At 36.8% G+C, this 23,716-nt stretch overlaps 1 protein-coding gene across 3 annotated transcripts in view; it reads left to right on the forward strand.

Moving 5' to 3' along the window:
* The window catches only part of STAG1 (STAG1 cohesin complex component), a 401,929-nt gene that overhangs the window by 263,503 nt on the left and 114,710 nt on the right, over nt 1–23,716 (forward strand). For all 3 annotated transcript variants that reach the window (XM_060638731.3, XM_078432318.2, XM_060638735.3), the window contains one exon: nt 13,966–14,089. In XM_060638731.3, the coding sequence (XP_060494714.1) occupies nt 13,966–14,089 (124 nt within the window). The remainder of the gene's footprint in view (nt 1–13,965; nt 14,090–23,716) is intronic.

The raw sequence follows: 23,716 nt of genomic DNA on the forward strand, positions 1-23,716 counted from the left end.
TTCATGAGTTTTAATAAGTTTTTCACATATGCCTTTTATCAGATTGAGGAAATATCCCTTCTGTTCCTAGTTTTCTGAGAGTTTTTATTAGAAATGAATTTTGGATTTTGTCAAATACTTTTCTACATCTGTGGAGGTTGGTATATATGGTTTTTCTTTTTTAAGACTGTTAATGTGAACTAAATTGGTTGATTTTATAATCTTAGCCTTAAATTCTTTGGCTAAACCCACAGTCATGATAAATTTTTCTTTCTAAATAAATTTGCTAAACTTTTCCTAAGAATTATAGTTCTGTGTTCAAGAGAGATCTATATAGATCTTTTTTTAAATTTTTTTTCTTTTTAAATTTGAGAGAGAGAAGAGAGCATGTGCATCAACAAGGGGGAGGGGCATAGGGGCAGAAGGAGAGAGAGAATACCAAGTAGGTTCCACGCTCAGCACGGAGCCTGACACAGCGCTTGATCCCACAACCCTGGGATCATGATCTGAGCCAAAATCAAAAGTCAGACACTCAACCAACTAAGCCACCCAGGCTCCCCAAGAGAGATGTGTATCTCTTAACTTTTAATTTTATTGAATGTCTCTGACTGCTTTTGGTACTGTGGAAATGCTGGCTTTGTTGAATGAGCTGCAATGTGTTATCTCCTTTTTAATCATCTGGAAGAGTTTAATAATTTTTTTTTTTTCACATAGGCATTATACCATTGGGACTGAGTGTTTTCTTTGTAGGGATGTCTTTAATTGCAAATTAAATTTCTTTAATAGATAGATATAAGTCTTTTCAGTATCAAGAAAATGATACGTTGATCTGCGTTGTTGAATTATATTCAACAATTATCAGCATAAAGTTGTTCATAAAATATCATTGGTTTCACATCTCTCATACCGATTGTATTTATTTTTCTTAAAAAGTATGATTTTGGTTACATTGAACTCTATTATTTTTCTGTTTTCTATCACATTGATTTCTGCAATTTTATTTATTTCCTTTTTCTGCTTACTTTGGGTTTCATTTACTCTGCTTTTTAGCTTCACAAGGTGGAAAGTGGGGTAATTGATTTGAGGCCTGTTTTCTAACAGTAGAATTTACTGCTATAAATCTCTCTTAGTATTGCTTTAGCTGTATCCCCTAAATTTGGATATGTTGTGTTTCCATTTTCATTCAGCTCAAATACTTTCTAATTTCCTTTTTGACTTGTTTCCTTGACAAGAAGAAAGTATTTAGTTTACAAACATCTGAGAACTTTCTGTTATTGATTTCTAATTTAATTCCATTGTAGTCAGAGAACATACTTTGTGTAATTTGAATGCTTTCAAATTTATTGAGTTGTGTTTTATGACCCACAATATGGTCTATCTTAAGAAATGTTCTATTTACTCAGGAAAAATTACATACTGTGCTTTTGTTTTTAGGTCAAAATCTGTTAGTGTTGTTCAAGTAATTTCTATCCTTACTGATTTTCTGTCTGTTTATTCTAACCAATATTGAGAGGGTTTTTGTAGAAGTACTTTTGTATTCTTGATTCAAGTCCCTTATCACATAAATGGTTTGCAATTTTTTTTCTTGCCTGTGGCTTTGTTTTCATTTTCTTAATGATACCTTACCTTTTGAAGAGCAAAAGTATTCCATTTGAAGGAAGTAATTTATTCACTTTTCTTCTGTGTACATGCTTTTGATATCTGTGAACATTTTTCCTAACCCCAAATTTTTTTCTGTGTTTTATTCTAGAAATTTAATAACTTAATCTTATAAGTTAAAATATATATAAAGTTAACTATTATGTATTTTTTGGATATAAGGCTATAAGTCAACTTTTTACGTATAGATATTCATTTGTCCAAGCACCATTTGGTGAAATACTACCCTCCTCCAATTGAATTGCCTTGGAGCTTTTTTTCTTTTTTTAAGTAATCTGTACAACCAATGTGGGGCTCCAACTCATGACCCCCCAGATTAGGTTAAGAGTCCCACACTCTACTGACTAAACCAGCCAGGTACCCCTCCTTGGAGCTTTTCTTGAAAACTAAATGAACATGAATGCAAAGATTAATTTATGGATTTTTCTAATCTGTCCTTATACCCATACCATCTGTATTGATTAAAGCTTAGAGATATAATTGATGTAGGACCTGTAAGTTTAAGTTGTACAATGTGATGATTTGATTCACATATATGATGTGAAGTGATTACCACAGTAAGGTTACTTAACACCTCAGTTGTCTCACGTAAGCACCTTCTTTGTGTGGTGGTGATTACATTTAAGATTTTCTCTCTTAGCAACTTCCAAGTATGTAATAAATACAGCTTTGTTAACTATAGTCACAATGCTGTACATTAGATCTCTAGAACTTACTCATCTTATAACTGGAAGTTTGTACTCTTTGACCAACATATCTCCATTTCTGTCATTCCCCAGCCTCCAGCAACCACCATTCTACTCTATTTCTTTGAGTTTGGCTTATTTAGATTCCATGTATAAGTAGAACATGCTTACTTGTCTTTTTTCAGAGTACCTTTAAAAAATTAGGTTGTGTTAAATCCTCCTACTTTGTTCTTTTTCAAAATTATTGTGACAATTATAGATTTTTGTATTTCTATGTAAATTTTAGAGTCAACATGTCAATTTTTAAAAAATTTGTGTTTCTTCATTTTGAGAGAGAGAGAGAAAGAGACAGTGCAAGCAGGGGTGTGACAAAAAGAGAGCAAGAGAGAGAATCCAAGCAGCCTCTACGCTGTCAGCACAGATCCCAACATGGGGCTTGATCTCATGAACTGTGAGATCATGACCTGAGCCAAAACCAAGAGTCGGATGCTTAACCAACTGAGCCAGCTAGGTGCCCCCAGCTTGTCAATTTTTACATAAAAGTCTGCTGGGATTCTGATGGAGAATATGACTCTATAGACCAATGCAGAGGGAATTGCATTTTTCACATTTTGAATCTTCCAATCTATGAATAGAGATTGTTATCTCCACTTGTTTAGATATTCTTTAATTTCTCTTGGCTGTTTTTCATGATTTTTCAAGTACAAATCTTACACTACTACTTTCATTAAATTTAGTTTAAGTGTTTTCATTTTTTATTCTATTGTAAATGAAATTGTTCTCTTAATTTCTATTCTAGATTCTTCCTTACTAATGTATAAAAAATACAGGTGATTTTTTTTTTATTCCTTCAGAATTACAAGATACTTTCATTGTTCTATAGTCTTGAGATTTTGTTTTTGTAGATTATTTAGGATTTTCTACATAACATGTCATGTCATATGTGAATAAAGACCGTTTTAATTCCTACTTTCTATCTAAGTCTAAACACTTTCTATTTCTGTGTCTTTAATTTTTTTTTTTTAACTTTATTACACTGGCTATAGAACTTCACTACAAAACTGGGTAAAAGTGGTAAGAGAGGACAGCTTTCCTTTTTTCCTAATCTTAAGGGGAAAACAGCCTTTAATGTCAGTAGCTATTAAGTTTTATATTGATACCCTTTAGTCAGATGAGGAAATTCCCTTGTAACCTTATTTCATATGTTGTTTTTATCATGATTGACTGATTTTATTTTTTTTCTGTTTCAGTTAAGATGAAAATACAGACTTTTTCCTTTATTCTGTTAAGATAGTGCATTATATTAATTATATTAATTGATTTCCAGATATTAGACCAATTTTGTATTCTGGTAAAAATTCTACATCATCCTGATACATAATCCTTTTACATGCTGCTGGATTCAGTTTGCTAATATTTTATTAAGGATTTTTGTGTCTCCTCTCATAGGGGGGCATTAATCTGCTAACTGGCCTCATAGAATATCTGGGAAGTCTTCCCTTCTGCTCTGTTTCCTGAAAGAGTTTATGAAAGATTAGTATTATTTCTTTTTTATTAATTTGATCGAATTCACCAGTGAAGCCCTTTAAGCCTAGCTGGTATTTTTGGATGATGATTTTCATTTACTGATTAAATATCTTGTTACACATTTTTCCTGTTTGTTTGTTTTTTTTAACATTCATTCATTTTTGAGACAGTGCAAGTGGGGGAGGGCAGAGTAAGAGGGAGACACAGAATCCAAAGCAGGCTCCAGGCTCTAAGCTGTCATCACAGAGCCCGATGCGGGGCTCGAACTTACGAACTATGAGATCATGACCTAAGCCAAAGTCAGAGGCTCAGCCGACTGAGCCACCCAGGTGCCTCTGGTTTTTCTGTTTATTGATTCATTATAGTAATTTTTGTCTTTCAGACAATATGTCCATTTCATGTATATTGCAGATTTGATGGCATAGTGTGGCTTTTGATAGATATTTCCTTGGAATCCTTTTTATTTCTGTAGGATTGGCAGTGATGCCTATTTGATTTTTGTTTGTTTTTGTATCTTCTTTCCTTTTTGTCTTAGTCTAGCTAAAGGTTTATCCATTTTACTGATCTTTTCAAAGATTGAACTTTTGGTTTCATTGACATTATTTATGTATTTTTTATTTCACTGATTTTTGCTTTATTCCTTATTTCTTTTCTGTCTGATTGCTTTCGTTTTAATTTATTCTTCTCTTTCTAGTTTCTTAAGGTAGAAACTGAGGTTACTGATCTTATATCCCTCTTCCTTTCTTATCTAGCCTTTTAAGGCATAAATTTCCCACAAAGCACTGCTTTAGTGACATAGCAGGATTTTTGATAATGATATATTTTAATATTTATTCTATACAAATCATTTCCTTATTTCTGTATTGAGATTTCTTCTTTGGCTCATGGGTTATTAAGTCTTTTGTTTAATTTTTAAATATTTGGAGATCTTCCATTAATTTCTATTATTAATTTCTAATTTAACTTTGTTGTGGTTATTAAACATACTTTAAGGGATTTCAATCATTTTACATTTAATGGGACTTGTTTTTTCCCTATCCTTTTGAATTATTGAAAAAAAAAAATAGTTCCATGCCAAAATGCCATAGGTTTCTACTGTTTTAACCCAAAGGTTGACAACATTTTTGAATAAATGCTTCTCAGTTCTTTTGGTTGATTTCCAGGAAGCTGAAATGATTGTTTTTGTCTTCATAGTTCTTTTTTGGGAGAAAACATTTCCCAACCACTTCACTCTCCTATTGCCTCACATTCATTTTTAAAAGATATTCTCTCTTGTTATGGAATTCTAGGTTGACATTTTGGGATTTTTTTTAGCACTTGAAAGGAATTGATCCACTCTCTTTGGTTTCCCTTGTTTCCAACTAGAAAGAAATCTGTCATTCTTTTCTTAGATATTTTATAGTTTATTTTTTTGCTGTGATTGCATTTAAAAGTTTTATCGCTACAACTAGTAGAGATAACCAATGCTGTTAACCTATTCTGTTACAATGTTTTTTGCTGCCATTTTCTTAATGTTTGTTTCATCTCTTCCATGCTCTCCTCAAACATACATACTTGTTATAACAACTGTTTGAATGTTTTTATAAATATTCATCTACTTTTTTCTTAGACATGATTATGTGTAATCCTTATTTTTAAGGTTTGTTATATGGACCAGAGCAGTATTTTGTCTAAGACTAATTGCCTCCCAATACTAAGATAATAGCATTTTCTGAACTGAACTCTACTCTGAACTCTAGCCCTGTGAATTGCAAGGTTTTTCTGCTCTGGCTCATTGGGACACAAAATACTCCCAGCTCTGCATGTGCTATCTCCTCTCCCCATTCTTTCCCCAGCTTTAGGTGGTTTGTTTGTGTGTGTGTGTGTGTGCTTTTTAGTATTCAGCTGATGAGGATACAGTCTTTGTGCAGATCTTCAGAGGTTACTGTCTATGTACATCTCTCCCCTCTGATACTATGCCTTGTAAAAATCTAGCCACTTTGTACTCTAGAGTCCCAACTCTTTCTCCTCAACTCAGGGATATACCCAGCCTCTGTCTTGGTTCCTCTGCCAATACTGCTACCTGGCAGGCACCAATCTGGTGCATTCTGAATTACCTTATTTGTTACCCTCTCTCAAAGATTACTGTCCTGCTCTGCCTAATAGCCAACATCTAAAAGTCATTATTTTATATATCTTACTCAGGTTTTTAGTTTTTTCAAGTGGGTATATAAATCCTGTCCATCGTGACTCAGCCATGCAATCTTAGTACGGAATCCATATTATTTTTTTATTATTTTACCTTAGTCTTCAATGCTAACTTTACGTAATTTTTATTTTAGAGTTTCACCCTTATTGAATCTTGCCAAAGCTTCAACTAATCATTCTCATAAAAAAAATTCTTTAATTTTGTTACCCTATTGATTTTTATTTAATGAGGCCTTAAATAAACTAGTATTCATCTGTCACAGCTTACTTTTGATACATTAAAATTTTAGCTGTGTGAACCAGAATTACAAACAGTTGAGAATGTGACCTGCCTTCCAAAGTTATCAGTTAGAGGTACCAATCATTGATTTTTCCAGAAGTATTACTTACTCTGTAAAGGGGTGATGTTACTGCATGTACGTACTAGAAATAGAAGGTGCTGTGCAGTGATGGCACTTTAATGCCTTGAGTCTCACATGCTACTTTAATGTCAGACAAATATTGAATATTGGAGTGGCTCAGTCGGTTAAATGTCTGACTTTGGCTCAGGTCATGATCTCGCGGTCCGTGAGTTTGAGTCTTGCATCAGGCTCTGTGCTGACAGCTCAGAGCCTGGGGCCTGCTTCAGATCTGTGTCTCCCTCTCTCTCTCTGCCCCTCCCCTGCTCACACGCTCTGTCTCTGTCTCTCAAAAATAAATAAATGTTAAAAAAATTATAAAATAAAAATATTGAATATTAATCTATATGCTGGTAGATCTAACTACTAATTTATAGGAGATAATGGAAAATAGAAGAGCTTTTTGTATGACTCCATCTTCATGGTATCATTTTAGCCCAGAATGTAATGAATTATACAGACCAAAATGACCCATTTCCTTCAACAAATAAATGGCATATAATAAGAACAAGTAGGTATAAAAACACAATATAAAATATTGGATATGAAAAATATATTTATGATATAGATAGATATTTAGTGAACAAGATACACTCTAGACTGTTGAAGGCACAATTAGTGAATTAGAATATAATACTGAGGATTTAACCCCAGCAAAGAAGATATGGAATAACATTTCTAATACATGCGGGATTGTTTGAGAGGCTTCATAAGTCCTTTACATAGGATTCCAAAAGAAGAGAAAGGTATTGGAAAGAAGTGGTATTAATGAGAAAGCTGAAATTTTATAAAATCGGTTAAAATAGAATTGTCAGATTGGAAAGACTTAATGAGTATTGAGTAGGTTAAGAAAATATTTCACTTTTAATCGTGCCATAGTCAAAGTGCATAACATGAAACATTATGAGAAAATCTTAAAAGCAACCAAAAAAAAGACTATTATTTCAGTGGTGGAACACACCATGAGAACAAACAATGGAAGAGGAGGTAACAGAGCAAAGATTGCAATAATTTGAGAGGACAAAAAATGGATGTCTTTTGTTCTCTTTTACTTTTTTATACTATAGTGAAACATTTTGTAATAATGTTTTCAGAGTTATTATACAATACTGTGTTATGATTTATTCTGAGCAAATTGCCATCTTTTTAAAATTTTAGTCATCTTCCTAATATTTTTTTAAATTTCTTTCTAACATTTTTGAGAGGGAGAGAGACAGAGCACGAGTGGGGGAGAGGCAGAGAGAGGGGAGATGCACAATTGGAAGCTGGCTCCAGGCTATAAGCTGTCAGCACAGGGCCCCATGCAGGACTCAGACCCATGAACCGCAAGATCATGACCTGAGCTGAAGTCGGATGCTTAACCAACTGAGCCACCCATGACCCCTAATATTTTTCATTTTTTACTTAACCTGTGTGTCAGGTTGATAGTTCAAATGTGAATATAAATTAAAGATACTGTTCTTTAAAAGTTAATGTATTCTTCACATTCAACTTTTAATCTTATGCCTTAAACTTTTGTTAATAGTAAAATAGTGAGTAATGCAGGATAGCAGATAGCCATGTCACCTGTTCTGTATGAAACTCTCAGTGATGTAGTGCCTTTCATTTTGTCACTATTTTCACTAAAGGATAATGGAATAAAAATGAGGTGAAAAATATTTGCAATTTATAAAACTATTGTATTTCTAATGCATTTTAATCATCCTGGATAATCCAGGTTGATCGTTATTTGATTATCCTGAAATAATTAAATGAAAAATCTGGATTTAACTAACAGAAAGGAGAGTTGCAGCTCTTCAGGTCTGCTTTTAAACATTACTGCTTCACAGAATCCTTCCTTGACCCCATCTTCACCCTTCTAACATTTTTCTATGCCTCTGTGTTCCCTGTACTGCCCTTTCCTAACATTTATCATTTGCTTAGATAATTTATTTTAAGTTAAGGTCTTTATTAAGTTCTTGTTCTCAGTCTAATAAAGGATACAATATGACTTTTCAGTAATTCTTTAGCTGTTCCTTTCGCTTTTGGGCTATTTTTTTTTTTTAATTCTTCAAGTTCTAGTTTAGAAAATATAATTTTTTTAGCCAAATATTAGTGACAAAATTGGTTGAGATATGAATTCATTTTGTGCTACAATTTAGATAGCAGCCTTCTTGGCACTTGTAATTATTTCTCACTCTAGAGCTCTCATGAGATTCCTTGTACATGAGAGATAATTGTAAGTGTCACAATGCCCATATTAGCCAAGAGTTATTCTCCAAAATTTGTATTGCAGTCATTTTAATTTAGTCTACTTCCTTACTGGGAAAGCATCTGTAAGAGTAGTACAAGAAACATTTCATTAAAATACACTGGAGTTAAATTTCATTTTGTTGTAAGCAGAAAATAATTTGAATTCCATCTGCCAAGAAAGCAATTCAAAATGAAAACTTTAAAGTCTATATATTAAAGAGCCACATCTCCCATAAAGGCACACTAACTGTGAAGGTCAGTAAATTAGATAAGTTTTTCATAGAAATGAACATAATTTTTTTGTGCTGTGACATAGAGTTACAACAAAGGATTAATCACCACAGAATTATTATTTTCTAGGTTTTTTTTTTTCTTTTTGAGTTCAAAAGTAAAGTGAACCTGACTTCAATTTTAGTTGTTCATTTCAAGGCTGCAATACCACAATTATGAAAATTAGTTAATCTTATGATTGCCTTTTACACCTTCCCCTGTTGTACTAACTTTTTTACCCCCTTTAATCTTTGCTTTGGAAATTCCCAAATATCACGTAAACATTACTATTTTTTTTAAATTTTTTTAATGTTTATTTTTGAGAGGGAGACAGAGCACAAATGGGGAAAGGGAGACACAGAATCTGAAGCAGGCTCCAGGCTCTGAGTTGTCAGCACAAAGCCCAGTGTGGGCCCGGAGCTCATGAGCCATGAGATCAGGACCTGAGCTGAAGTCAGATGCCTGACCAACTAAGCCAGCTAGGCACCCCTAAACATTACTTTTCCAAATGGACTGAGGGTGTTGGAAATAGATATTAAGGTGTTAAAAAGAACTTTAATATGAAAATCAAGGGTTAGTGGAATATTTCAAAAACATACTGCATTTTTATTGTACACTTTGCTCAAATAAAATGTTCATAGAGGGCAAGAAAGCTATATCTGGTAATAAGAGGATATGACAGAACTAACATCACAGGAGCTTGAAAGAACAATCAGTGTTGTTATTTAGAGTAAAATGAAGGCATTGTAAGCATAGAGATGACCACAGACATGTAGATACTGATGCACTTAAGCTATTTGGACTAAGGAAGAACTCACTCATGGACCAGACTAGAAGATTGGTTATTGGTATGGGTCTTCGATAATAGTAGAAAGTAATGATATGTTTTGTCATGTAACAAACCACTCCATGTGGTTGATTCTAATATGGCTTACTTAGGTGGCTGGTGGCAGAAAGACCCCAGTTGAGAAAGACTCACCATGTGGAGTTCTCTTTTGGGCAGCTAGAATGTCCTCAGGACATGGCTCAGAGAGAGTGATCCAAGAAAGTGAAGTCACAAAGCAGAAGTCACGATCTCTTTTATGACCTAACCTCGAGTCAAAATCCATCATTTCTACCACACTATATTTGTTAGAAACAAATTACTAAGTATACCCACATTAAAAAAAATAAGAATGTATCTCTACAAAAAACAATTAACAAGGAATTTGTGGACATATTTTAAAACTACCACAAAGGAGTTCTAATTTTATGTATAATCTGTGATTACATAATATAATTACCTATAGAGAATGATTAGTCTAACAGGATGGTATCAGCAGGCAAAGTGGATTGGAATTTCAAAACCTGAACAGGAAACAAATTGCCTCGGGACTTTTAATAGTAGCAGAATGTGCTGTCTGACCACACATAGTCAAATTGTAAGTCTAGAAAGGATATTAAGAAAAATTTTTTTAATGTTTATTCATTTTTGAGAGACAGAGACAGCGCACGAGCAGGGGAGGAGCAGAGAGAGAGAGCACATGGAATCTGAAGCAGGCTCCTGGCTCTGAGCTATCAGCGCAGAGCCCGACACGCGCTCAGACTCATAAACCATGAGATCATGACCTGAGCCGAAGTCAGATGCTCAACCAACTGAGCCACCCAGGAGCACTGGATATTAAAAATTCTTTAGTTAAGGGGGGGGAGGGGTCAGACTGGCATCTGAAATAGACAAGGATTGGGATTCCAGGAAGACAAGTTGTATCAGAATGTTGGCAGTGCATGCAGAGAGGATCTATTTCCAAGAACATAAGCTTTTAGGAGAATGGTAAGACTAATAATCATTAGAAATTAGACTTAGACATAAAGATGGTTATAAAAAGATTTTGAACAAGATTTCTCTCCTGAAAGCTATAAGCCTTTGTCATTTCTAGATCTTAATACCAATACACTCATGATGTTAATACCAATAGTAATGGTATTCGTATTGGTAATACCAGTGGCAATGAATGGAAGAATGTTTGAACTGTGTATATGTGCAGTTACCATACTTAGTAGTCTTTGTAGGTTTTGTTTTTTTCTTTTTAGTTTATTTGTTTTGAGAAGGAGAGGGAGGGGCATAGAGCCAGAGAGAGAGAATACCAGGCAGGCTCCACGTAGCTCTGTGCAGAGCCATACTAAGGGAGTGTGAAGCACTGACAATGAGACCACGACCTGGACTGATATCTAGAGTTGGACTATTAAGGGGTGCCTGGGTGGCTCGGTCAGTTGAACATTAGACTTCGGCTCAGGTCATGATCTCCCAGTTCACGAGTTTGGGCCCTTCATTGTGCTCTGTGATGACAGCTCAGAGCCTGGAGCCTGCTTCAGATTCTGTTTCCCTCTCTGCCTGCTTGCTCACTCGCTGTCTCTCAAAAATGAATAAATGTTAAAAAAATTTTTAAGAAGAAAAGAGTTGGACTATCAAAAGTCTGATGCTCAACCAACTGAGCTACCCAGGAGCCCACAGTCTTTGTAATTTTTCATCAACATACTATACCCATTATTTTGTCTTCAGGCTGCTTTCGTAGTATTGTGTAATAAACAAACAAACAAACAAAAACTTAGCCTGTTTTTTAACTTTCTGGATTTTGGGTGGTTTTTTGTTTTGTTTTGTTTTTGGTTTTTTTTGTTTGTTTTTTAGGATTGATTTTTACAAGGGTAGTACAGTAGAGAATAAGTGTAACATACCTTTGGGAGAGTAAAGTGATAAGATTTGGGTGTTTTGTGATTGTTTTATTTATGCTGTTACTGTTTTCATATGGTCAACCCAGTGGAAGACAAAATACATGAAATTGTAGTTCACAGAGATGGAAATATATATTAAATAGTAGAATAATACCAAGTTGGGTAAGGATATGAAACGCTAATTTGTGGAAAAGATTGTTAATATCTAATAATGCAGAAGATGTATATCACTCCTTTTCCAGAAATTTCACTTCTAGGTATAAAAAGTGTGTTACAGACTTAGTTGACCATATCCTAACATCAGATACACAATAGTTCAAAAAAAATATTCACTTGGCTTACCTCATGTGACACTTTTTTCATATTTTCTATCCTAAATCCTTTGTTTTTCACTAAATAAATGTATTTCATAATGTGCTGATAGGTAGTCATATACTGTTTGAAAACACTACCCTACGTAAACTTTCATACGTGTGCACAAGAAGGCATATACAAGAATGTTTATGGCATTCATTGTTAATAAAAGCAAAAACTTGGAAACAGCCTAAATGTCTGCCAATGAGAAAATGTATAAATAATTTATAATAATTTCTGTATATGCAGAAAGGAGAACTGAACATCATTTTTGGAGAGGATACCTACAAGATACTATTTATGTAAAGCTTTAAAATCTGTAAAGCTATATATATGAACTTAAAGCATAAAGATACAGAAGGGAGCGTTTATGGAAGGTTTAGTACGTGCCAGGTGTGTTCATTCTCACAGTAACTCTGAGCTCTAAGCTAGGTACGGTTATTATAACTATTTTACAATTGAGAAAATCTAAGAGGGAAGTAACTTGCCTAAAGCTACATAGCTAGTAAATAGTGGAGTTAGGATTTGAACTTAGTATGTCATGCTCCAGAGTCTGTACCATTAGCCTATGCAATAGGATCTTTCCATAAGAAAAAGGCATTAAAAATATGTAGGAAAACTAAAGATTGTAATTTAGTAGAATGGCTTTGAAAGAGAAAATTTCAGGGCCCCTGGGTGGCTTAGTCGGTTGAGTGTCCGACTTTGGCGGAGGTCATGATCTTGCAGTTTGGGAATTCGAGCCCTGCATCAGGCTCTGTGCTAACAGCTCAGAGCCTGGAGCCTGCTTCAGATTCTGCGTCTCCTCCTCTCTCTGTCCCTCACGTGCTCATGCTCTGTCTCTCAATAATAAATAAACGTTAAAAAATTTTTAAAAAGAAAAAATTTCTCACATTTTTATTCTTGAACAAGGGGACTTAGAAGGAATTGAGATTTATTAAAACAGAATCAAATACCAGAATTCTGTATTCTGAATTCTCTTTTGTCATAAAAGAGAAACTAAGAAAAGCTCCCGAATTAACAGTAAAATTCTAGCTGAATTATTGCCAGATTAGCAATTAATTAACAGATGATTGATTGTCTTTTTTAAATTGGAGAATTAAAATTACCTAAAATTCTAACTTACCTATATATCGTAAATCAGAAACCTCGAAGATTGAGCTACAAAAGAAAGTTAAGATTTATCTTATGATCTTTAATATGATTTTTTAAAGCTATAACTAATAACCTGTTAAAAGATAAAGTAAAAATATTAAAATTGTATTTGTTCGTGGTTCACAAATTTTACAGTAGGAAAATCATCCCAGGAGTGTTATATTAGATGCTTAAAGTGAGATGAAAAGCCATCTGGGCACGGTGCCAGAAACCTGACTTTTGGTACACTTCACAGTGTAGTCACCAGGATTGTTCCCATTTTAACTGTGAATTATTAGGGCAGTTACTTCAAGGTTTTGGTTTTTAAACTACTGTACATTTTCAAATAATATATGCTTCCATCATTTTCCCTTATAGATACTAATTTGTGTTTTGGTCATGTTTATTTTCTCTTAATTCAGTAGATGTGTGCTAGCTTAAAAGATTCATAATTATTTAGAGAAACAATTTTTGAGTTCCATATTATTCTGTGTTTAGATGATGGTATGCTGGTTTCCTCAGACTTAACATGTTTCTTGACTCCATAATAGTTGTAAGGCTTTCAGAAAGCTCCCAGGTTTCCTAGTCCAATGAAAGTAAAATCAAAATTGGATGATTTCCAGAAGCATATTTTTTTTTCAGTTTGGTACTGGTAATTTTTATTTTATAGAAGACATCTAAAAAACAGAATATACTAAAACTGGAGGATTTTTTAGAGTGCAGATATAAATACAGTATTAGGAAAAATGTTAATATTTACTTGCTGTAAATGAGTATGAAGTACATTCTAGCTTTGGATGTTAATCTGAGGTTTGTCTGGTTTTCTTCTCTAGTGATGCTATTGCTGAGATTAGAGCCATTTGTATTGAAGAAATTGGAGTATGGATGAAAATGTATAGTGATGCCTTCCTAAATGACAGTTACCTAAAATATGTTGGCTGGACTCTTCATGATAGGGTAAGTTACTCTTTCAGACTTTGATAGAAGATATGCTTGTCTCAATACTAGAATGCTAGGAATTATGATGGCATTAGTTGAGTTTTTGTTTTTAAGAGTTGTAATAATATGAAAATTTAAGATGATACACCTAAATAAATTGTTCATTTGATGGCCATGACAAAACTTGAGACATTGGCCTGTGTGGAAATTCTGTCTTAACTTACTATAATACCATCTTAAACCAAGTTGACAACCTAGTACATCTAAAGTTTTAAGAAAATATACCATCCCAAGAAGCTAATTATCTTTTTCTAGCTTGGAATCAAAAGAGATTCCTTGTTTCTCTTAATATACAACAACAACAACAAAACCTTCTTGTTTTGAATCTGTTAAAGCCATATGACAGTAGAGTATTTTATAAGAGTTGAGTAGATTTGTTGGATTTTAGAATATTTGATCTAAAAATCCATTTTTATTTCTGTGCCCCTAGAAAAGGCGCTCATTTTGAAAGGAATCCCACATTATCAAATGCTGAATAAGTAATCCTCAAAATAACCAAGGGGAGGAGTGACAAATTATTGGAATTTTTATATTGAATGACCTGATATTCTATAACTTAAATTGCCAGATATTCACGAATAGAGAAACCTTACAATTTATCCTAAATTTTTAAATGCAATTATATTATTAGACTTTTAAGACAATAGGTAATACTCTAAGACTTATTTTTTATGTATTACCATTATCAGCCTGTAGGGCATTTACTTTTTAAATAAAAGCATGCTAAATATTACCAAAGATAATTTGAAAACCACAAAATTTCATATATTATAATAAAACAGCCCAGGGGATTTTACAGACCACTTTTGCTATAAGAAATAGTTCAGAGTATAGGGAGATCATCACCCGTTGGTTGTTCAACCCCACAATTACTAATTTTTAATTGATGATTATAAGGGGTTCTTATCCCCTACCTTATTTGAAGGAATATCCAGTTAGTACACAGTGAATTTTTTCCTGAATATTTATCTTTGCTGCAATTCAGAATCCTTTTCTCTACACTAATAAATCCCAAGCTTGATCCTATGTTTTCTTTCTTCTAATCCTTGTGTGGAATTCAGGACTTTCACAGCTAAGCCTCATCTCAGGTTTATCCAATTAAATTTTATGCATTTTGAGAGAAAGAATTATACAGTGTGTCCTCACAAGCATACACGCATGGCTAAATCCAACAAGACAAACTTTTTAGTAGGAATAAATTTAAAGTCTTGTATTTTTATTCCTCACCACTACCATACCAGTTTTCCTTCTTCTCCTCCCTCCTCCTATCTCCCTAATAGAGTATCCTACTAAATTTAAGTAACAGTAAAATTGCCAGTTTTAACAGAATTTATGTAGGGCTGCAAATTCTGGGGAAGACATATTTGTTGGGACTTACCAAAATACACTTTAAAATAAATCCCAAAACCATGTTTATAGGAGTTTTCTGTCCAGATAAAGGAAGAGGGAGGGAGGTTTTGTACATTGTTGATAAAAGGATATGAGAATACTATTTTCAGTAGAACATTTTTATAAACCTCTTTTACAATTACTTTATTTAGAAAAGAGTGTCAGTAGTAAGTAATCCCTTCTAAGCTTTCCTTTTTTCACTCTAATGTCACTGAAATCATGCACTTTTTTCCATATGAGGACTGTAGTCATTTGCTTTCTCTCCTTTTTAAAAAAATTTGTTTTAGTGTGTTTATTTGTTTTGAGAGAGCTCGTGTGCACAAGCAGGGGAGGGGCAGAGAGAGAGGAAGAGAGCGAAAACCCCAAGTAGGCTTCACACTGTCAGCACAGAGTCTGACACAGGGCTGTCACTCACGAACTGTGAGATCATGACCTGAACCGAAATCAAGAGTCCAACACTTAGCCAACTGAGTCACCCATGCGCCCTTCTTTATCTCCTTTTAATCATCTGTTTGAGAGTGCTTATTCTATAGGCTGTGGCCTCTGCCTTCCAACCTGTTCTGTGCCTTTTCAAATGAGCTGATAAAATTCCTGTCTTTTTTTAAGATTACATTTTAATTATAAATTGCATTTTTTGTTTTATTGAGATATAATTGACATAACATTGTATTAGCTTAAGGTGTACAACATAAAGATTTGATATTCCTATGTCTTGATTTCAGAATATCAGTCCACATTCCTCAATAAGACAAACTTTTTTCTTAATACTGCAAGTTCATTTAAATTTTGTTGTATAAGTTTTGGTCAATAGAAAGACAAGCAGTCTCTAACTAAAGGAGTTATTTATTAGAGATTCAGTTCATCTTTCTATTGACCAATACTTCTAATTTCTCTACTCGTTTTTTTTAGTTCTTTCATTGATGGTGACACAAAATAGGTCTAATTTAAATTCAGCTGTGGTAATCTCTGTGTTCTAGACTAAATATCCTAGTCTCTTTACATTTATGCTCATGACACTAGATTACCTTTCTCTTTCCTTTACGGTTTGTCAGTATTGCTCTTTATTGTTTTTGCTTTTAGCTCTCTGTAAAATTCTTCTTTCTTGCCTATGCTTGATACCTCATATCAGAATCTCTGTAGTGCCTGGGTGGAACCTATTTTCTGTTGTTCCACCCCATTTCTTCTTCTCTGTGTTGACTCATCCCATAGCCTCTTTAAGTTCATCTAAAGCCTTTTTAGCTCTTTATATGTCAAGCAAAATGATACTTGACGCCTATCACCAGGGTAGAAATTCATGCCCACTGCATCTTGAAACCAGGTTTGCCAAGGAAAAGACAACACAGTCAAGCACTGGATGGAGCAATGTTTTACTCACATAAGAGGGGACAGAACAATATTGACTTCACTAGTGGGCCTTGGTCCTCCATGGCCAGCAGGTTCCAACCAGCAATCAGCATGGGGCAGTTGCCCTGCATGTACCTCTCTTATGCCACAAAACTAAGGACCCTGTCCTCTCCCCTGAAGAGAGAGTTTTAGTAGTGAGTTTGGCCAGGTGCCTTGTGACTCACATGGTTAAGAAGACCATGGGGACCTACAGTGAATCTGAAATAGGAATGATATTTCCACAAAAGGCAGTTATCCCAGCACAGGTTGCAAAGACTCATCTCTTGATAAGGAAATGTTCCAGGCCCACGGCCCATTCTTGTGCAGCCAAGTAGGGGTCAAAAGAATGCATGCAGAAGACTACCTTTCCCAGAAGTCCACACCTCACCCCTGCTTGGTCATCAAAGTGGCAGATAAAGCAAATCATATCCTGTAGGACCATTGCCCGCTCCAAACCCGAAGACAGAATTAGGTCCGATAGGGTCCTTGAACAACCTATATGGATGTGGATTGCTCATACAGCTTCCCTGTCATTTGGAGATGGCACTTACCAGCGTGCTTAAGAGAGCCAGACCCAGGAGAATGATCAGGCTTCCCTGTAGGATGGTGCTCAACTAGAAACCCCAAGTGCCTAGATTAAGCCAACTAAAGAGGTTAAAAACTAAGTCTGAGGGCCTGTGAATATACAGCTAATAACCATCCCATCTGAATGTGGATATTCACCAGCTCAGTTTTTAACTTGAATTATTGACGTATGTACACACATGCCACACTTTTCTACACCAGATGATCGAGGGCTGTCACCACACTGGCTAGTGAGTTCATTGAGTCTTGTTGATCTTGAGTGGCTTACACAGTAGCATTAACTATTTCTGCCATGGTTAAGGACAGGTTGTATACCATTTTTTCTAGGGCTACATACCTATACCCAGTATTAGAATTTGGATAATTGAATGAAACCAGTGGTTAATTTGTCTTCCCAGGAGGGAACTGTGCACCACTCTGTGGTGTGTCAGCAAAGCGTGTCCTTTCCAGCCCTCTCTGCAGTTCCTGACCTGGGCAGTGAGGCAATAAAATCTTTCCCTTGGAGGCATACATTCTGTTGTCCATTGGAGTCCACAGAGAAATACATAATACAAGAGTGTGGGTGACATACACCAGGGATTTGTTCTCAAAATGCTGACTCGTCTCAGCCTGCTTTTGCCATGTGGTTACCAAGAAAGAAAATTTACATATTGGGTGTCCACATCCAGAATTTCGATAAAGATTAGTAATAACCATTCTAGTACAGGGGTCTTTTTTCTGTCACATCATAGATGATATTAAAGCAGGAGACTCCAGGGGCGCCTGGGTGGCTCAGTCGGTTAAGCGTCCGACTTCAGCCCAGGTCACTATCTTGCGGTCCGTGAGTTCGAGCCCCGCGTCAGGCTCTGGGCTGATGGCTCAGAGCCTGGAGCCTGCTTCCAATTCTGTGTGCCCCTCTCTCTCTGCCCCTCCCCCGTTCATGCTCTGTCTCTCTCTGTCTCAAAAATAAATAAACATTAAAAAAAAATTAAAAACAAAAATAAAAAAAATAAAGCAGGAGACTCCAGAGTATGCTTGCATCTGGACTGTATTGAAGGACTCACCCAGTGATTTGACCCATTGATAACTAAGGAAGGTCTAAATAGTTGTAATTGGCCAGGACATTATAGTGGGAATGCAGGGCAAGAGGGACTTTATTCCAGAATGACAAATCCAGCATTGGTTAAGTTTCCCTTCTCTTACTGTGGCTGTACGGATTTTTATCAAGTTGTTGTACCAGGCATTCTGTAGCAGAGGATTCTGTAGGAATGAGAAGAAAGAGTAATGTTCCTCCCTGTCTTCTACTCCATGAACCTCCTGAGGCCAAAGATGCTTCGGTCTACTACTTGTGCTAATTACTTAGGTGTTGCAACCCAGGCTATCTGCCCCAATCCTGATGCTACTATCTTTTTGAGCACCCAGTGTCATTGTTGCTTGATCCATACTTTTTGGCCTTAATTGGCCAATCCAGAAAGGGAGGTCATGTGCTGCACATACTTGACATTCCAGTAATATCACCCACCTGATCTGAAGGGTCAAATGTTCCCCAACACTACTAGAAGGACACTAGCACTGTGGTACTTCTTGGTTTTGTCTCCTACCCTTATGGTTTCCCATAGAAGGGAGGTGCCCAAGGGAAGCATCACATCCAGAGTAGGGTCAGGGGGCCACGTCCGGTGTGCTGTGGCAGCCAGAACTGCAAACCAATACACCAAGGGGAAAAAAGAATGACTGCTATACTGAGATTGGTATTTTGCAGGCATAGCCTAAACACATGGCTGCCTACTCCCTGCCCTCCACCGCATCCAACCTCGGTATTTCCCAGCATGCATCATAGTGCCATTTTCCCCTTGTACTGCCGTGCACTGTTTAGTAGCCATACAGCCCTAGTCAGATGGGGGTACCAATTCATTAGCAGGCTGTCTTGGTATTCTTTCTTTAGTTGCTGTGTAAGTCACCCATTCATTCATTTAGTGGCTCCATTGGCATGAAAGTGATAATATGCATAAAAAGTTCATATTCCATGAGAATATATACCCATTGTTGTCTTGCTTGGGCAATGAAGGATATTCCTTGGTCAGAGTGAAATCTTTTAGGGCATCCAAAAATATGACATAAGGTTTGTTCAAGGACAGCTATGATAGTTTCAGTCAGCGTCCAAATGTCAGACTGGAATAGGAATACCATAGTCTGAGTAGGTGTTAATGGCAGTGAGGCAGCATCTGTGCTCATGGCTATGGGTTGGGGATACAGTGTGATCAATCTACTAGACCCAGGTGGGTCCCCAGTCCTTGGTTAATGTGTCCCAGTTCTCTCTAGATGATTTGAGTATATTGAGAAGAATCATAAGATTGCACTGGATCCTTAGTCTTGGTGTCTTCCAAGGTTATCCCTTGGGCTTTGCCGCATTTTTCACATATGCAGTGGACTCCCATTTCCAGTTCATAGATATACCCAGTGAGAGATTGTTGCAGCCTGCAAGGCACAAGGTGGATTGGCATAAGAGTGCTACTTATGCTTTTATTTTAAAAGGTCTTTTGTCTTGACTATCCACATGAGTGACATATTTTTTTCTTTATAGACAGTAAGCTGCTGCCTTGGTTCTTTTTCCCATACGGGACATCCCTTAACAGTCTAGTCTTTTAGTTGCCATTCTCCTAACCATTGATGAGAGCCTGTGAGTTGGTAAAAATGTATCATGGCATGGTGGTAGGGGTGGCCTGTACAGCTATCACCAAAGCACAGAGCTTGGCCCATTGGATAGAACATCCACATCTTGTCTCAGTCAAAAGATGGCCATCTCTTGGCCAGGTGGCAACTGCAACCCAGCAGACCCTATCTGCTTTAAGTTCCACAGGGCAGTCAGTAAACCATGGCTTACAGTCACCAGGCACATTTTAAAATCTTGTGCCCTAGGTAGCCTTAGGAGAGGCCAGAGCATCCCCTATAGGTTCTTTGTGCCTTTCTGGTAAGCTGGCTATTTGCTTATGGAGCCTGCTAGTCCCTTGGGATTCTGTCCAGGCCTTATATTGGGTGTACCATTTCCCTTTTATGATTGAACTTTGGTATGAGCCTTTCTAATTTTATTGGTAGGCTTTGTAATTACCCAAGTGAAAATAGTTCAAGTTGTAGTGTTTGTGTATAGCACTCTGGATGTAAGATGCTCCATCTCTATTAGTGCCCAATAGCAAGCAAGGAAATGTCATTCAAAAGGGGTGTATTGGATGGTAGCTTCTGGAATTTTGCAGATCCAGAGTCCAAGAAGCCAGGGCACCACAGTGGCAATTTCCTTCTGCCACAGACCAATCAGTATGTTAGGGGTGTGTGGAAACCTGCAGTTCCATCAGTCTAACAAGTTTCAAAGGTCCCCAAAGCTGTGTCTGGGCCATGGCTTGTTGAATAGCTTCCAAGGCCTGCTGCAGCAAAAGACTTCATTTAAAATTGGTGCTTTAAGGGGTACCTGGGTGACTCAGTGGGTTGCGTCTGACTCTTGATTTCAGGTCAGGTCATGATCTCACAGTCAAGACATTGAGCCCTGTATCAGACTCTGTACTGGATGGTGGAGCCTGCTTGAGATTCTCCCTCTCCCTTTTGCCCCTCCCCCCTTCGTGTGTGTGTGTGTGTGTGTGTGTGTGTGTGTGTGTGTGTGTGTGTGGGTGTGTGCGCGCGCGCGCGCGCTCTCTGTTTTTCTCTCAAAATAAATAAAATTGGCTGCTTTGTGGTTCATCTCAATTAAAGGAGCCAAGAAAGCACTCTGGTGGGACACATGCTCTTTAATTACTCAAAGAGGCCCACTGCTGTTGGGATTCCTTTTTATTAATGGGTGCTGCCGAGGCCTATATTTTTGTTTGATTGTCTCTGGGATACTTCTTTAGTTTCCAACCCAAGTGCCCCCTAATAATTGCACCTGATATGCCAGGCCCTGGACTTCATCTAGTTTTATAGTCACATTGGCAGTAATCATTTCATCAGTGACTTAAGTATAGCACTGCAGCCACATGTTTTTCAGTTAGCCCTACTATCAGAATGTTATTAATGTAATGGATGACTAAAATGTCAATGAGGACTTGGGCTTATTGAAGATCAAGCCCTAGTCAATAATGACATATTACAAGAAATAGAGTAAAAGTGTATGCAGGCTGTTTTGTGTGAATGCAAATTGGTCCTAATCCTCTTCATGCAAAGGGACTGAGTAAAAGTCATTAGCCAGATCAGTAACAGTGTACAAGTTTTCCCTATGGGTTGCCACCATTGTGTACTGATGACAATATCAGGGGCCAAAGCTGGAACTTCTCCATTTAACCTGTGAAAATCTATCAACCTCCATGCTCTGAGGCTTTCCTAACTAGCCAGACAGGGCTATTATATTATGACAGGATGGCTATCAGCACCTCTGCTTATCTTGTCTTGAATTAACAGAATAGTGTCCTTTTCCCCATCATGGATTCAGTATTTTTTGTTGAACAGTATGCAGTGGTTTGGGCAACTCTGTAGTTTGCAAGGAATGTACCTGGCCCATTATGCTTGAGTCTGTCCTTGTTGTGGTGCATACCCCTTGAGGTGGCGATGGCATTCAATACTACACATAGTCAGAATGTTAATAACCTAATTATATACTTAGTGGTGGGGACTACAATCATCAGCACACAAAATGGTCCAGAGGACCCCATCCACAAACACACGTGGACTTATCCATCATGGGTAACTACACCATCCTCAACCACCAAAAGCTACTCCTACAAGGACCTAAAATTATTGCCATTGGAGTACCAGTACCCAAGGGCTCCCATAAAAGTCTGAATTCCACCTCCACCTTTCATTCTGTCCTGACAGGGGCATAGGGCCTCTAGTTTCAGGTAGGGACTCAGAGACCTTGGCCCCATCCCTAACTGTGCTGTAGACATTTGAGTCTACTATGCCCCATCATCAAACGTGCACCAGCCAGGGTGCATGAGGCTCCCCTGGGTCCATCCACATCTGTCCTCCACTTACAGAGAAGGACTTCATTTCAACAGTTTTGTTTTCAGCAATGCCATCAGTGGTTTCACACTAAGTGAAAACTCATCTTATTTGATACGTGTAGGCAGCCAGGATCAGGAGACATTTCCTACATGGGACCCCTTTACTTCTCTCAGAGATCAATTGTGACCCCTAAGACACCATGTGAGTTGGGAGTTGGCATGAGAGCAGGAAGGCAGTCAAAAGCCAGAATATAGTTTCCATACTCTTTTGAGAACCCACCTCACATTTCCACCCTCATCCATTGCACCAGCTCATCCTTGTTGTTAGAGAGATAATCCACATCCCATTTGTCATCATATGTCCAGAGGGAGAGGCCAGTAGTTCAGTCAGTCCATCACTACTACCCCATCTACAGAACTGGCAGGTCTTTTCAGTGGGGCTAGCCCTTTTGTGTCCACCATTTCATGGTGTTTTATTAGCAGCTCTGGATCTCTTGGTAAGGAAGTGTTCCAGGCCCAAGGCCCATTCTTATGCAGCTAAGTTGGGGGTCTTTACCAAGTTGAGGGTCTAAAGACGGCATGCATAAGACTGCCTTACCCAAGGGTACATAACAAGTCCCTTTCAATATTACTCCCTCTCTTCTTACCAAATTAAAAAAGAGAAAAAGGAAAAAAATGCATACAAGGAAACTTTTAGAAGTGATGGATATGTTATTCCCTTGATTGTAATATCATGCATGTACACATATGTCCAGATTCATCAAACAAACATGAATTTTTTCCTTGTGTATCTGTTATGTCTCACTAAAATTCTTAAAAATAAAAAAGACTTACTTCTCTCTACTCTCTTCCACTTGCTGCATACAAACACATCTTTTTTTATACAATTTATTTATTTTTTATAATTTACATCCAAGTTAGCACATGGTGGAACAATTTCATGAGTAGATTCCCTAAGCCCCTTTCCCGTTTAGCCCATCCCCCTCCACAACCCCTCCAGCAACCCTCTGTTTGTTCTCTATATTTAAGAGTCTCTTATGTTTTGTCCCCCTTCGTGTTTTTATATTATTTTTGCTTCCCTTCCCTATGTTCATGTTTTGTATCTTAAAGTCCTCATATGAGTGAAGTTGTATGATTTTTGTCTTTCTCTGACTAATTTTGCTTAGCATAATACCCTCTTATTCCATCCACATAGTTGCAAATGGCAAGATTTTATTCTTTTTGATTGCCGCATAATACTCCATTGTATATAAATACACCACATCTTTTTGATCCATTCATTCATCCA

This window comes from Panthera onca, chromosome C2 (genome assembly GCF_046562875.1).
Source record: "Panthera onca isolate mPanOnc1 chromosome C2, mPanOnc1 haplotype 2, whole genome shotgun sequence".
Classification (NCBI taxonomy): Eukaryota; Metazoa; Chordata; class Mammalia; order Carnivora; family Felidae; genus Panthera; species Panthera onca.